Genomic DNA, 13,386 nt, shown 5'->3' on the forward strand with positions numbered 1-13,386 from the left:
GTGTTTGCTTGTAGTATTTTCATTTTACGTTTTGACTTTTATATAACGCGCAACCTTCCAATCCTGGTATATGATTAGTTGAGCTGTGATTCAAACTAAGTAAACAATTCTTCGATAAATTAGAAAGCATTAGATAGATGCGTAGAAATTCGTGATCTTTCACAGATTCTACTAAATTCAAATTAGTTTTACCAGATTTAAGAAACACATAATAAATATTTTCGCCACGTGTCATCACGACATCAGAAGAGTTTAGGTGTGTCCCATAATAGAACAACCGCGTTAAGCTAATCCAAGATATGCCAGAGTTTAAGTTGAATTTGGAGCCCTGGCTTATTATGTGACTGAAAAGTCCTAGGGTTAACAAAGAAAACACTTTGTTCACAATTAGCATTATTCAACAACGTAATTTCCATCAAGAAAAACGCAATCATTCCAGTGCCGTTCTAACATTTCAATGCCACTTTTGTAGAACGATTTACCTTTTGCTTCAAAATAGGTTTCAGTTTCAGCGAAAATCTCTTCATTCGAGCGAAATTTCTTACCGGCGAGCATTGTTTTTAGGTTCGCATTTAGGTCTGCGAATAGCCAGAAGTCGCTGTGAACCAAATCTGGCGAATACGGTGGATGTGGGAGTATAATGAATAGAGTATCATGAAATATTAGCAGCTGTTTTTTAATGTTAGTACTAAATAACCATCTATGTGATAGACCCGGGACTTTTCAGCCCATGTGTTACATGTAGTATCATTTTATGACAAATGGTTTTATGGTACATTTTAGGGCGCTGTATCGTGTTATGAGTATTTTTTGCCCATCTTACAAAAGGGGTACATAAAGACCTATCTATTGAATAGTTAAAATGTTCTGTAAAAATATTCACCAATGTTTTTACATAGAATTGTCGGCCGCCGTACTTAGGACCGTCGTAGCCGAATGAGTTGATGCGTAACTACCATTCGGAGAACGTAGGTTCGAATCTTCCTGAAACATCAAAATTAGGAAAAACATTTTTCTAATAGCTATCGCCCCTCGACAGGAAATGACAAACCTCCGAGTGTATTCTGACATGAAAAATCTTCTCATAAAAAACAAAAAAGAATATCTGCCGTTCGGAGTCGGCTTAAAACTGTAAGTCCCTCCATTTGTGGAACAACATCAAGACGCACGCCACAAAAAGGAGGAGCAGCTCGGCCAAACACCTAAAAAGGGTGTAAGTGCCAATTATAAATATATATTGAGTATTTGTTTTTTGTGTTGTACGGTATAATGCTCGACTTTACATGCACCAAAAGTACTAATAATATCTTTCATGCTATTTACGTCCTATTAAAAAATTTTTATGCTTTTATTAAGATTATTCAAATGGGCACATTTAATAAATCGTACAACAAGTATTTTCTTTAATATAAAGTTTTGAAGCGGTTAAAAAATATCTTAAGATTTTCTGCTACTGCTTCTCCCGAGCTGTATTTATTTAATGAAAGTTTCTTAACTTCTTCGCTTATCTGTCTGTCTGAAGTACAAATGGGCGGTACTTTGCTACACTTTACCAAAAAATGTAAATCGCAACAACTACTCGAAGTACACATACATATGTACATATCTGCTGTACCTTCGGGATCCTAAGAAACCTTGCCAATAGTTTCAACCAAGTGCTTTTGCTCAAAGACTTTTCATGTAAGTACGTGTGTTTAAAGCGCAATGCATAGCACCAGCGGGCAGAGATGACTGTGAGGAACAAAGTTAAACTTAAGTACTAAAAGGTTAACCTAAGTAAAGTTTGTCTGCCTCGATCGCGGGTGATGTATAGTCAACGTCAAAAGAAAGTATACATCAAATATTAGTAAAAGTATATCGTATAGTATATTTTTTTTATTATATCGAGCACTCGTAGTAAAAGTAGGAAAGCACCCAACACCGTTAGCCGCTGAAGCTTGCACTTTATCATATTACTGGTAAAATTCAATGGACTACAATACTGCATACTCGAAAATGTTGCAGAAATTCTGATTGAAAAATTTGAAATTCTGATTGAAAAATTTGAAATTTTGATGAAAATTTGAAATTTTGATGAAAATTTGCGAATTTTTATAAATTTGCGAATTTTTATAAATTTTGTTCAAAGTTTGAAACTTTGCGGTATATGAACAATATTTTTGTAAACACAAATTCAAATTAAACAAACTTATGAATGTGTGGTATACACTATTTTTACGCTGACTGTACATGCTTTCATAGTGTATTTACAAATGAATGTATGTTTGCTTGTATAGTATATGGAGGGTATACATTTGTGTTTCATGCAAGTCTGTGCCATATTGGCTTTCTAAAGTTGCCGCCAAGTACATTCAAATAAGCACATTCACTCGCTAATATTTCCAGCGTCCATTTAAGGATGGACTAATGCTCGTGATATATGTTTTCTTTTCTCATGCGTATGAGCATATGTCATTTATATGTATGTTCAAATGATTTTGCACACACGTTCCGCTTAGGAGGCATTGCCAACACTGCAGCAGCGCCTCATTAGCGGGAAATGTATGAAATTATATCTGCCACAATTCAATGGCGTTCTAGTTTCAGGCAGCAGCAGGAAATCCAATCAGTTTACAGCAAAAACTTTATATGTACCGGCACGACACATCGATGCGCTTTTATAACACGCGGATAATGTTATCAAAGTTGTGCCAAGTTGCAAAGTGCTGCGCTATGAATTGTGTTTTTTTTTCGATTCCAAAAACTCACGTATTCGCTATTCGCAAACATACTACTTATATATTTACTCGTATACTAAAACATGATGCTATTATTATTTTTTATTTGACAGATCGACATACAACCACCTGAACGGGAGGTTGTATTTTCCGAGGAGTTTCGTCCGACAGATCCGCGTAGTGTTAGCCCATGTGGCGGTTTTAGCACACAATATGCCTGTATGTGTGATTTTCATGGGGTGCCCTACAGGTTTGTTTAATGAAATGCTCGTGAAATTGGATATATATACTCGTATGTATATATTTAATTCCCTTTTTTTTGTTTTGCTTTCAGGGAGGAAGTCGCATGGGATATTGATACGATTTATCTGTCGCATGATACACGCGTGCTGAATTTACGTGATTTCGATCATTTGGAACCAAAGTAAGAAAAAATATTTTATCTACCGGAATTTTGTAATTGCATATATACGTATTTTCAACATCTGTCTCACAGAGACTTAATGGCCATTGTGTCCGCATTGGAATATAATACATTTTTTCGCGGTCTAAAAGCATCACATATGCGCCTCTCTACCGAGACTTTAGAACGTATACTACACGTGCTCAAGCGTTCAATGTGGCTGGAAGAGCTGCATTTGGAAGCATTAGGTTTAAGGTAAGCCCAAATTTTGTACATTTGTACCTTGGAGTATATGCTTTATAAGATTTTCTAAGATTGTTTTTATTTCGTCTACAGATCGGATTTTTTGCATAAATTAGCTGTATCTGTGATTACAAACAACAATCCCGCAATACGTACGATCGATTTGAGTCATAATTTAATAGAGGATAAAGGTATGCCAACTGTGACATCGGATGCAAACAAAACATACACGCCCACACATACACGTACACAAATATTCAAAGAGGAAATGATTTTTTTTCGCTCACTTGCATTTAGGCCAATAACAGCTGCCAACACGCAACACAGAAGCGTTTGTAAATGCAATTCAATAGTGCCCTTAGCAAAAACTAAAAAAGATAAACTTTAAAATTGTACATAGCCACAGATATACTTGCATTTTATACGTACAACCATAAAAATCCTCTATAATCTAACCAACTACCCTTCAAATCCATTGTAATCCAATTAAAATTACCACTCTTCCACTTTTGTAATGTAGGAGCAAGCTCATTGTGCGCCCTACTTGGAAAAATTGTGCAAGGTTTGATTTATTGCTTTGTGTAAAAAATGTTATTTGTTAAAAATGTTCTAAAGCTGATTTCGATTGCTTAGAAATCTTAGTACTTTGGTTAGAATTCATAATTAAGAATTTAAGTTAATTAAATTTACGAGCATACAATTATTTTTTTGAATTCAAGATAAATTAAAAGTAGTGACAGTATTTATAGTTTCTGTTTCTTGGCTTTTATAAGAGTGTTGTAAATACTTCAAGTATAAGAAATTAGTATTCAAACTTTTTTCATGTAAACAGATCGTAAATTCAATTTGAAAAACTCTTATTTAAAGACTGCCAGTAGAAAATTCTTAATTATCCCTTTTGCTTCTTGATGGACTCATTTTCAGTTGAAATTAATATTTTTTTGTTTCAAATAAGTTGAAACATGTCTAAGAGCGGACGAAACCACCGAATTTTATATACTCAACGCACGTTTTGGTACAATTATTAATCAACAGATATCATAATTAAAAGTTTGCATATGTTAAAATACCACCGCTCTGTTATTTTAGAATTTATCAAATATCAACTGTAACAAGAGGTATGTTATATGTCTGTTATAGAGAATGTCATGTCAATATTAAAAAAGGCAGTGTGTCATGACTGTGATCACTGTGATGTGAGAAATTTTGCGCAACTTTTGCTTTCGTTCTTGCTGTATGATCAAAATTAGCATGAATCCGTTAGGTGGCACCGAGGTCGAGATATTTCTAAAATCTGCTCATATGGTCCGAATTGGTTCATATTCTAAATATGTTAGTTTCGGGAAAAATATATCCATTATTTTTGCGAAAAATGTTTGCGTAAATATTTTAAAACTGTTTTATGGATGGTCTTTAGCTCCTGAGCGATGCTACGACTATTAACATGCCGGTCAATTCAATTATTTTTGTGATTTTATCGAAATTTTCTTTAACATCCAAAATGCCTGAACGTAATCGACGAAACCAAACTTGCACGTAATTAGTTGTTAGAGTAACGGCACCATAAACATCATTCACAATTTCAGCGCCTGGCTTGCATTTTCGCCTTAATCAAAGAAAAACTGTAAAATGTACCGAATTTGTTTCTCTTTGTTGAATTTCATTGTTAACACCCTGTAAGTCACAACTGAATGGCACAAACAAAAAAGAGCAAACGAATTTTTTTAGTGTGAAATGTCACCTTGACAACGAGCATAAACTTTAAATACTTTACGAGCTATCGATCACTACAGCGATTTACCGAGAAAATAATGGATTTCCCTTTTCTCAAGATAATATATTTTTATATGGAAATAAATTCGCAATCGCATTGGTATATAGTATTTTTTTGATATGTAGCTGTAATAACTCTCTATTTCAAGCCTGATTGAATCGCTTCCACACACGACCCAAATCTAAGAAGTATAAAATATTAATTGAAATAAAAACAAAAGCATTTAAAATGTTGAACATTCTTAAAACGGAGCAACGAGATATTGCAATGAAAATGATTGTGCTGATTTTAATCGAGAAACGTGGGTTGATACCTGCACATGCATGCATATATATATGTATGCACATACCTAACGGTCTTTATCCATGTATGCATATTTATGTCTTGATTTCGTTAGGCCGTTACAATTAACCACAAGGACAAAGTTTATTTAATTTCCTATTCAGAGCATGTAAAGAAATTAATTTTACGCATAAATGCGTTGGGTATAATATATAATACATGTATATCAAAATCACTTATGGTTGCATTTCTACTTTTATATTTATTCTAAATCATATCGCTACATGTCGTTACTGCTTTTCTCGCTTCAAAAATTGTTGATACTTTATAAAAAAAATCCCAGTTCCTAACTATTTTTTTCCTTCTCTTAGGTGCTATTCACCTGGCCGGTCCCATTGCCAAAGTATCGAAAGGTCTGTGCAAATTGGCGCTCGCACATTGTGGTCTCACATCGAAGGGCGTGAATCAGATGTCACATTCGTTATCGCTGAATCAAAGTATTTCCAATTCGCTCACGTATTTAGATTTAAGTGGCAATAGTCTCAAGGATGATATAACAGTAAGTTGGAGAAGTGGCGTAGTTTTCACTGCCCTGAGAGGTGAAAATATTTTATTAATTCAATTTATTTGCAGAATTTACATAATTTTCTGGCACAGCCTAATGTTTTGGAACATTTGGATCTCTCATCGACTGATATAACCTTGGAGAATGTAAGTATAAGGATGTTTCTAAAATTATAATATTTTTTCCTTAACTTTCTATCTTTTAATTAATTAATTAATATTAACTTCATATCCTCTGCATTTGTAGTTATTTGGTGCCCTTTTACGCGGTTGTGCAACGCATTTAGCCCATTTAAATGTTTCACATAATTCCTTCAGCACAAAGAAAGGCAAAGAGATACCGCCATCATTCAAACAATTCTTTACCAGTACATTAAGTTTAAAGCATTTAAATATTGCCGGTTGTAAACTGCCAATGGAGGCGCTCAAGTAAGTTAGAAAACGCAAACTAAAAAAATAAGAACTTTTTTTCAATCACTAGAATGTCAGGCAATAAATAGTAGGAAGTAGCGGAAACTCCCAGATGAGATTCTTCTAGGGATATGTAAGGTTAGGTTAGATGGTTGCCCTCAAGAGTAAATTAACCCATAGTGGTATACTAGGAATACAAATTACAAGAACAAATAATATTATTTACGAGTCTTTTCTTAACTAACCTCTAACTTTTTCATGACGGTAAACTTATATACAGTGGCCGACATAACTATGAATACCCCTTGAAGAAATATTTTCTTATGGAAATAAGTCCGTAAGCTGCTCCTCGAATTTAAGATTGTACACATTATTTTACTAAGTGTGAGCTAGCAAACCAGCGCCGTTAAAAATGTGCCGTTATCTTTTCACATGGCAGAACAATTTTCACTAAGTGCGTCTCAGTTGCTTTTCGGATTCGATAAAATTGTGCATACCACTAAAATATCCGCGTGTGTTGTCCTTCGTTTTAAATATTTCCGAAATTCGTAGTGAAAAGGTAATGGAAACAATCTTTTGGTGTTTATTTTACCTTATATTTTACAACAAATATACTTTTAGCATATTGTAATGCCTAAGTTGAAGGAAACAAGCATTGATTAAAGAAAACTAATTGTTCAGGATCACACAAATGGAATGGGGTATGGCAAATTCCTAAAAAATATAATAGATGCTATTCAACAATCCAGAGAGTTATAAAAAGTTTCAAAAAAAATGGCGACTTTGCGAGCGCTCCAAGAACAGGTCGGCCAAGGGTAACCAATTCTCGCGATGACACGCAAATAGTAAGGGAAATTAAGAAAGACCCGACAACTTCGGCAAGGTTTATTAAAGAAATCTTCAAATTAATGTAAGCGAGCAAACAATTCAGCGGAGAATTCGTGAAGAGGGGTTTTCTAGTCATTACAAGATCAGGAAACCTTTCATCAGCAATAAAAACATGAAAGCGCGACTAGCATTTACCAAAAAGTACTTAAATATGCCATTGAGTTTCTGGGAGAGGGTTATATGGAGCGATGAGAGTAAGTTTGAGTTTAAAAATACAAAAAGAAGAGAAAAGGTGTGGCGAAAAAGTATTGAGAGGCTCTAATAAAGTGCGTGCAAAGCACAATTAAGTTTGGCGGGGGAAGTGTGCTTATCTGGGGCTGTTTTTCCTATATCAGATCTGGTACATATTGACAGAAAAATGACTGGGGAGTCTTACGTCAATATGCTAAGCACGAAGAATGGGTCTTGTACACAATTTCATCTATCAACAAGACAACGACTCCAAACATACCAGTCGCGTGGCAAAGGTATACTTTAGACAAAACTCAATAGAGCTTTTAGAATGGCCCGCTCAAAGCACCGTCTATTAGACGAAAAAATCGATCGATCAAGTTGCCGCTCAAAGAAAGCAGATTTTTTTCAGAAACTGCAAAATACCGGGAATAAAATACCTGGAGAGCTTCTTAAGAGATTAGTTCACAGTATGCCACGCCGCCTTTTGGCTGTAATTAACGCAAAAGGCGGCAACACTAAGTATTGAGTCGTTTGCATAACGTTATTACTTTTACTATTACTAGTAGGGTACAAGGGTACAAAAATTTTGTCGCTAAAATTTTCTGGGCATTTATAAAAAAAATATGAAAATAATATTTTGTTTTTGGAATTGAAATATTTTGACTTGTGTTTTTATAATGTTACTATATTATATAATATAATAAATAAATTAATAAGTTAATCGAAATTTGAATGATATAATAGCAAAAATGTTTGTGTTTGAATTTTCCCTCAGGTAGGGTATGCATAGTTATGTCGGCCACTGTATTTTTGATTTCCAAAATGCTTATTAAACTCTTAGGTTGGTGTATATACTTGTAAAACAGTAGTTGACGTTCCGGGTGTGTTCGAGCCGCTCAATAATTACCGCAATACTGCAACCCTGTTGCTTTATTGATACTCTGTTGCTGATACTCAGCTGATAGTGTGCAGCAATATTGCAGACTTTATTTTGCGTCGAACGTGTTATTTAAAAAAATGGAATGTTTAACATTTTTGATAGCAGATGAGCTAATGTTTAAATATTTTCGTTGCAACTGATCTCTTGTAGCGCTAAGATGTGGAGCATCGGTTTTCATTATGTCCAGTACTTTGCCCCAAAGGACCGATTTCTTCCTCCTCCCGCTACCAAATGCATTTTCCATGTCTAATCGAGTTCTGACCAGTAATTTGGTTTCCACAACGGCTAATTTTATGCTAAAAACAAATAATTAACAATATTACAACATAAAAATAACATATAACACAAAATTTATAATACTTACTTTTCCTCCTCCATCTCGATTGCGCATTGAAAATTTGTAGTTTGCGCTTGATTAGCTAGTGATGAGCAACAGATCGTCAACATTTCGCTAAACGAACGCGTGACGTTTCCAGTGTTGTCGAAATTTTATCGAAGAACGTGATGCTCTGTCATAAAAATTAACACTGCCGCAACATTTGTGGCTCGAACACACCCTCCGTTAAAAATAAAATGGAATTAATTGAGGCAATGTAAAAAAGCAATACCAGCCTTAAAAATAATTGCAAAAAATAGTGAATTTTTACTCCAGTTCTGCTTTTATATTGAACAAATAGTTGAGAATAATATTGAATAACCTTTGAAGTTAATTAATTCTGTACATTGTCGAACACAACAAGTAAGGTGCTGGTGCAAGGGAGCCTCTCGAACCCATTCCAAGTCATATTTACATATATGGTCCGGTTAAAACAACACACGACACCGACGGCGATTCGCTATAACAATGAAATCAAAGAGGAGTAGATGGATGGGGCACGTACTGCGCGTGCCGAATATATGCTCCACTACGGACTGTGAAGCTAAGAAGAATAAGAATTGTGAATAATTCGTTATAAAGCACTTAGCTTCTTAATTTTTATTTTTTTAGCAGTCTTAGAAGTTGACGTGGTTTTAGACTGTATGTACTTCTGGCTTTTTCCAGCATTATCTACTATTTAAATTTAATCTGAAAATTTTTTTTTTTTGAATTTTTTAACATTCGTTTATGTCTGCTAAATATTTTTTTGGTATCCACTGTATATAATTATATAATTAGTATAATTATTTTCGTTAAATATTCAATAAATATATATTTTAATTTTCTTTTTCAGAAATTTGTTACTTGGTTTGGCATGCAACGAGTCCACAGCTGGGCTGTACTTAGATTTAAGTAGCAACACATTAGGAGCACAGGGCGCGCACGTTTTGGAGTCATGTATACATGGTGTACGGGTTCTACAAAGTTTAGACATAAGTGACAATAGTAAGTTTCCCATTATCTCGACACCCTTGAATGTGCATCCCCATATATGTTTGTCTGCTCTAAAGGAACTTTGTAATTGAATCATCGTAAAAAAATACAAAAACAATACCTTAAAAAAATATATATGATAAATTAGTTCTTCACTTGATTAATATTAAAAAATTTTAAATTTGTTCTGCGTGCAACAAAATATTGTCGAATAGTTTTGGGTAGTCTATATTGAAAACAAGCATTTGCATGCCTTTACAAAAAAAAATCCCTTTATATGCCTTTTGATGTACATATATACTTATACATACATCGTTCATTTCAATTTGGTTTATTGTTCCAAGGTTTTTGCATTTACCTCATACATACATTTAGTTCCATACCTATAATATATTTATTTGTCACTAATATTTTTTTTATTGATGAAATATCCGTATCTCCCACACAGATTTGGATGCCGAATTAGCTCCGGTTTTAACAGCGATTTCGAAGAACCCTTCAATACGCACCCTTTACATGACACGAAGTTTGACAGGCATGAAATTGAAACATATTCCCACTGTCATGGATGCGTTAGTGAATCTGATACAAAAAGATGATTTTCCACTGGCGGAATTGGTGATCTCGGAAAATAAATTGAAAAACGATATACACGATTTCATTAATGCACTTGGGAGCAATCAAAGTCTGCAGAAATTAGGTATGTAGCATGTGAATACATACAACTTATTTAATATCAGTTAATTTATAATATTATACAATTAGAGTGGGCCAATTTAATTTTATTATACAGATCATTCTAAATCAAAATATGCTCAGGAATTTGATCTTCAATATTCAAAAGAACTTCCATTTAAAGTCTTTATTTCTTTCGAGTCAAAATCAGTCAAAAAATTGAATTTTCAATTTGACTTTATTTTAATGAATTGAAATAATATTCTGGATTTTAAATATCCGCCCGTTATATTTTTGTTTATTTAGCAATTCTATTGTTATTTAAACTATTAAAAAATAAAAATAAAACAAATAAATAACTATCCGCCTTCTCGGCATTGATTTTCGACCTATGCATTTCTTGGCATTCTTTCATATGATGATCCATGGAATTATTTATATAATATACGCCATTTAGTATATGCAATATTTGTAAAAATATTCAGTCAGTTTCTAATGAATAATTTTTTTCCATTTGCAGACATTAGTGGCAATTATATGGGTGACGTTGGTGCGCGCTTGCTCGCCAAAGCTTTACAAATCAACAATAAACTGCGCACAATTTACATGGATAAAAATAGTATAACACTACAAGGTTATGCTGATATAGTCTATGCTTTAGAAAACAATCATAGCATGCGTACAATACAATATCCAGTGTTTGATATTACGCCACATATGAAAAATCATCCAGAAAAAACTGATGCGATTATGCGTAAAATGCAGGAGCTATTGCAACGCAATTGCAATGGCCTAAAACGAACTAATGGGCAAGGTTTCCGCCTACAACATGGTTTCATGCTATCATCAACACATCAACTGGTCGATAAACTGGTAGCCGAAACGCAGGATAACATCTCGGTGGCAAAGGGTAGTGATTCATCGGCAGTTCAACGACTTATTGACGATGCAGAAAATTGCAAACAGCTGATGCCGAAATTGCAAGAGGCAGTACGCTGCGAATCGCATCCGGTCGAAATAAAACTGACGCGTATCGCCAGTGATCTCAGTTACACCATACAGGGTTATCTCGAAGAGACGTTGGAAACGATGTTGCGCACTGCCGTGGAACAGTGTCCTAAAACATTGGGCAGTCAAATAGTCGTGCAAGATTTACGTAAAGCGCTGAGTGAACGACTACAGATACCAGAAGATTTTCTACAGAGTTGCTTGCTGAGTAATGCCGGTAGTGAGATCATGAACAAAGTGGGGTGAGTTGAAAGCTCGCGTGCGCAGAATATGATTCTGAATGTGCGAGATAGAGAAAGAGAGAGAGAGAGAGAGGGAGAGTAACGCAATATTGCGTAGATTGCGCTGGGCTTTTTGATTAAAAAGCTTCGTATTTTGAGAAGCGCTCTGCTATTGGGAACGGGTGTGTGTGTGTGTTTGAATGCCGTATTTATTGCTATAATGATAGTAGATCGAGTTTTTTGCTTTTTTTAGCAAGCACAGCTTTGATGGGGAGAACAGTGGAATTCTGAAAGAATAAAGATAATGAAATAATTTGTACTCAGTTTTATGTTATTTTTTTTAATAAGTCTTCAATATCTAATTGCCCCCTTTCCGCTTTCATGTCTTATGCTTTATCAACCTCTCAAGCTTTTCTCAATAATTCCAGTAATCCAAAAAAAATTTTAGAGTTATTTGTTATCATGTTTCGCAAATTTCTATTTGTTTAATTTTTACTTTTATTTTATTTTTCATTTTTATTTTGTTCATACCATTCCACTATTTCACTTGCCCGCTTGCCCTCACCTAGAATCGCCCGCGATACAATAGACACATTCATGCTTGCTCATAGATAAGATTAATAATTAGCGGTTGTATGGGCCAGAGAACGAGTAAAACAGAAACACAAAAATGAAATCATGAAATGTGAAAAAATATAAAAAAAATCACAACTATACGATGAACTCGTTCGCCTCTATGCTCAGATTCAATTTCTTGCCATATTGCAAATAACTGACTGTAGAAATTATTAAGTAAAATTGAGTCTGTGCATAACAACAACAACAACTAAGAAGAAAACAGCAAACAAAACTTCGCAGAGTTCTAGCTGAATGTGGGGAGGAGTATAGTGCAGATTTTCTCAAGTCTTGGCAGCTGTCACTGTTGTTGCGCACGAAGCTAAGTGTTGTTAGCTCAGTACTCCTACAACGCGCGCCAGATCAACAAGAATAATCAAAAGTAAACGGATGAATAGTAGTTGCTGAAGTAATTAAAACAGCTGTTAGGGTGCAGTGATACAAGTTTCGAATTGAATGCGAACACTGACTTTGACTTGTTTGTGATTAGTTTTTGCGATTCGGTCAAATAGACTTCTTAAGAATCGGAAGTGAAAGTACAACACGATATCAACAACAAAAACAACAATGGGTGTCGATTGGTGTGGGTGGTGTTGTTGCAGTGGGCGTGGGGTTGGTAGTAAAATACCAAATAAAACACTTAAAGAGGAAGTAGAGGAGGAAGATGATGAGGATTTTTATAAAGTGCGTTATGATCACGCCAGCGTGAGATTATTGAAAACAACCGCTTTACCCGAACCAGATACGCTACAACTGAGAATAGCTAGTGCGCCCTCAGAAGATGCTGAGGAAGCACATAGTGATAGGAAGGCATTGAAAAAGTGATTACGTTTGCATATTTTTTATTACTGAAACGATTTCTTTGTATTACCAATTCTTCTTTCTTTGAAGCGCACAATTCTTTTACTTTACTTAAATCAGTTCACATATCTTGCAGTGAAATTGAACAATCCTTGGCGGCGTCAATCTCTGATCGCGCCACCGATGAGGTGCTGGAGGCGCTTACGCGCTATCGACGCGGCTTGGGCATTGCCGAGTCACCATCCGTGCTACTCGATGAGCCGCAAACACCTGATATCGTGCGCAGCCGTTCGAGTCATGTAAGTACTGCATATATAAT

The 13,386-nt window shown here is 34.9% G+C and overlaps 1 protein-coding gene across 12 annotated transcripts in view; it reads left to right on the top strand.

Annotated features, from left to right (window-relative positions):
- The window catches only part of LOC129243448 (F-actin-uncapping protein LRRC16A), a 140,085-nt gene that overhangs the window by 102,218 nt on the left and 24,481 nt on the right, over positions 1 to 13,386 (top strand). For 6 of the 12 annotated variants that reach the window (XR_008582314.1, XR_008582313.1, XM_054880483.1 and 3 more), the window contains 12 exons: positions 2,831 to 2,967; positions 3,052 to 3,141; positions 3,214 to 3,375; positions 3,457 to 3,554; positions 3,884 to 3,925; positions 5,791 to 5,978; positions 6,053 to 6,130; positions 6,231 to 6,412; positions 9,608 to 9,759; positions 10,196 to 10,447; positions 10,943 to 11,672; positions 13,204 to 13,366. Coding sequence is in view for 8 of the 12 variants with exons in the window: in XM_054880483.1 (XP_054736458.1) it covers positions 2,831 to 2,967; positions 3,052 to 3,141; positions 3,214 to 3,375; positions 3,457 to 3,554; positions 3,884 to 3,925; positions 5,791 to 5,978; positions 6,053 to 6,130; positions 6,231 to 6,412; positions 9,608 to 9,759; positions 10,196 to 10,447; positions 10,943 to 11,672; positions 13,204 to 13,366 (2,274 nt within the window). In the remaining 4 variants the exon portion in view is untranslated. The remainder of the gene's footprint in view (positions 1 to 2,830; positions 2,968 to 3,051; positions 3,142 to 3,213; positions 3,376 to 3,456; positions 3,555 to 3,883; positions 3,926 to 5,790; positions 5,979 to 6,052; positions 6,131 to 6,230; positions 6,413 to 9,607; positions 9,760 to 10,195; positions 10,448 to 10,942; positions 11,673 to 13,203; positions 13,367 to 13,386) is intronic. The other 6 variants (XR_008582316.1, XR_008582315.1, XM_054880484.1 and 3 more) reach the window with 1 other exon arrangement.

This window comes from Anastrepha obliqua, chromosome 4 (assembly GCF_027943255.1).
Source record: "Anastrepha obliqua isolate idAnaObli1 chromosome 4, idAnaObli1_1.0, whole genome shotgun sequence".
NCBI classification, from domain to species: Eukaryota; Metazoa; Arthropoda; class Insecta; order Diptera; family Tephritidae; genus Anastrepha; species Anastrepha obliqua.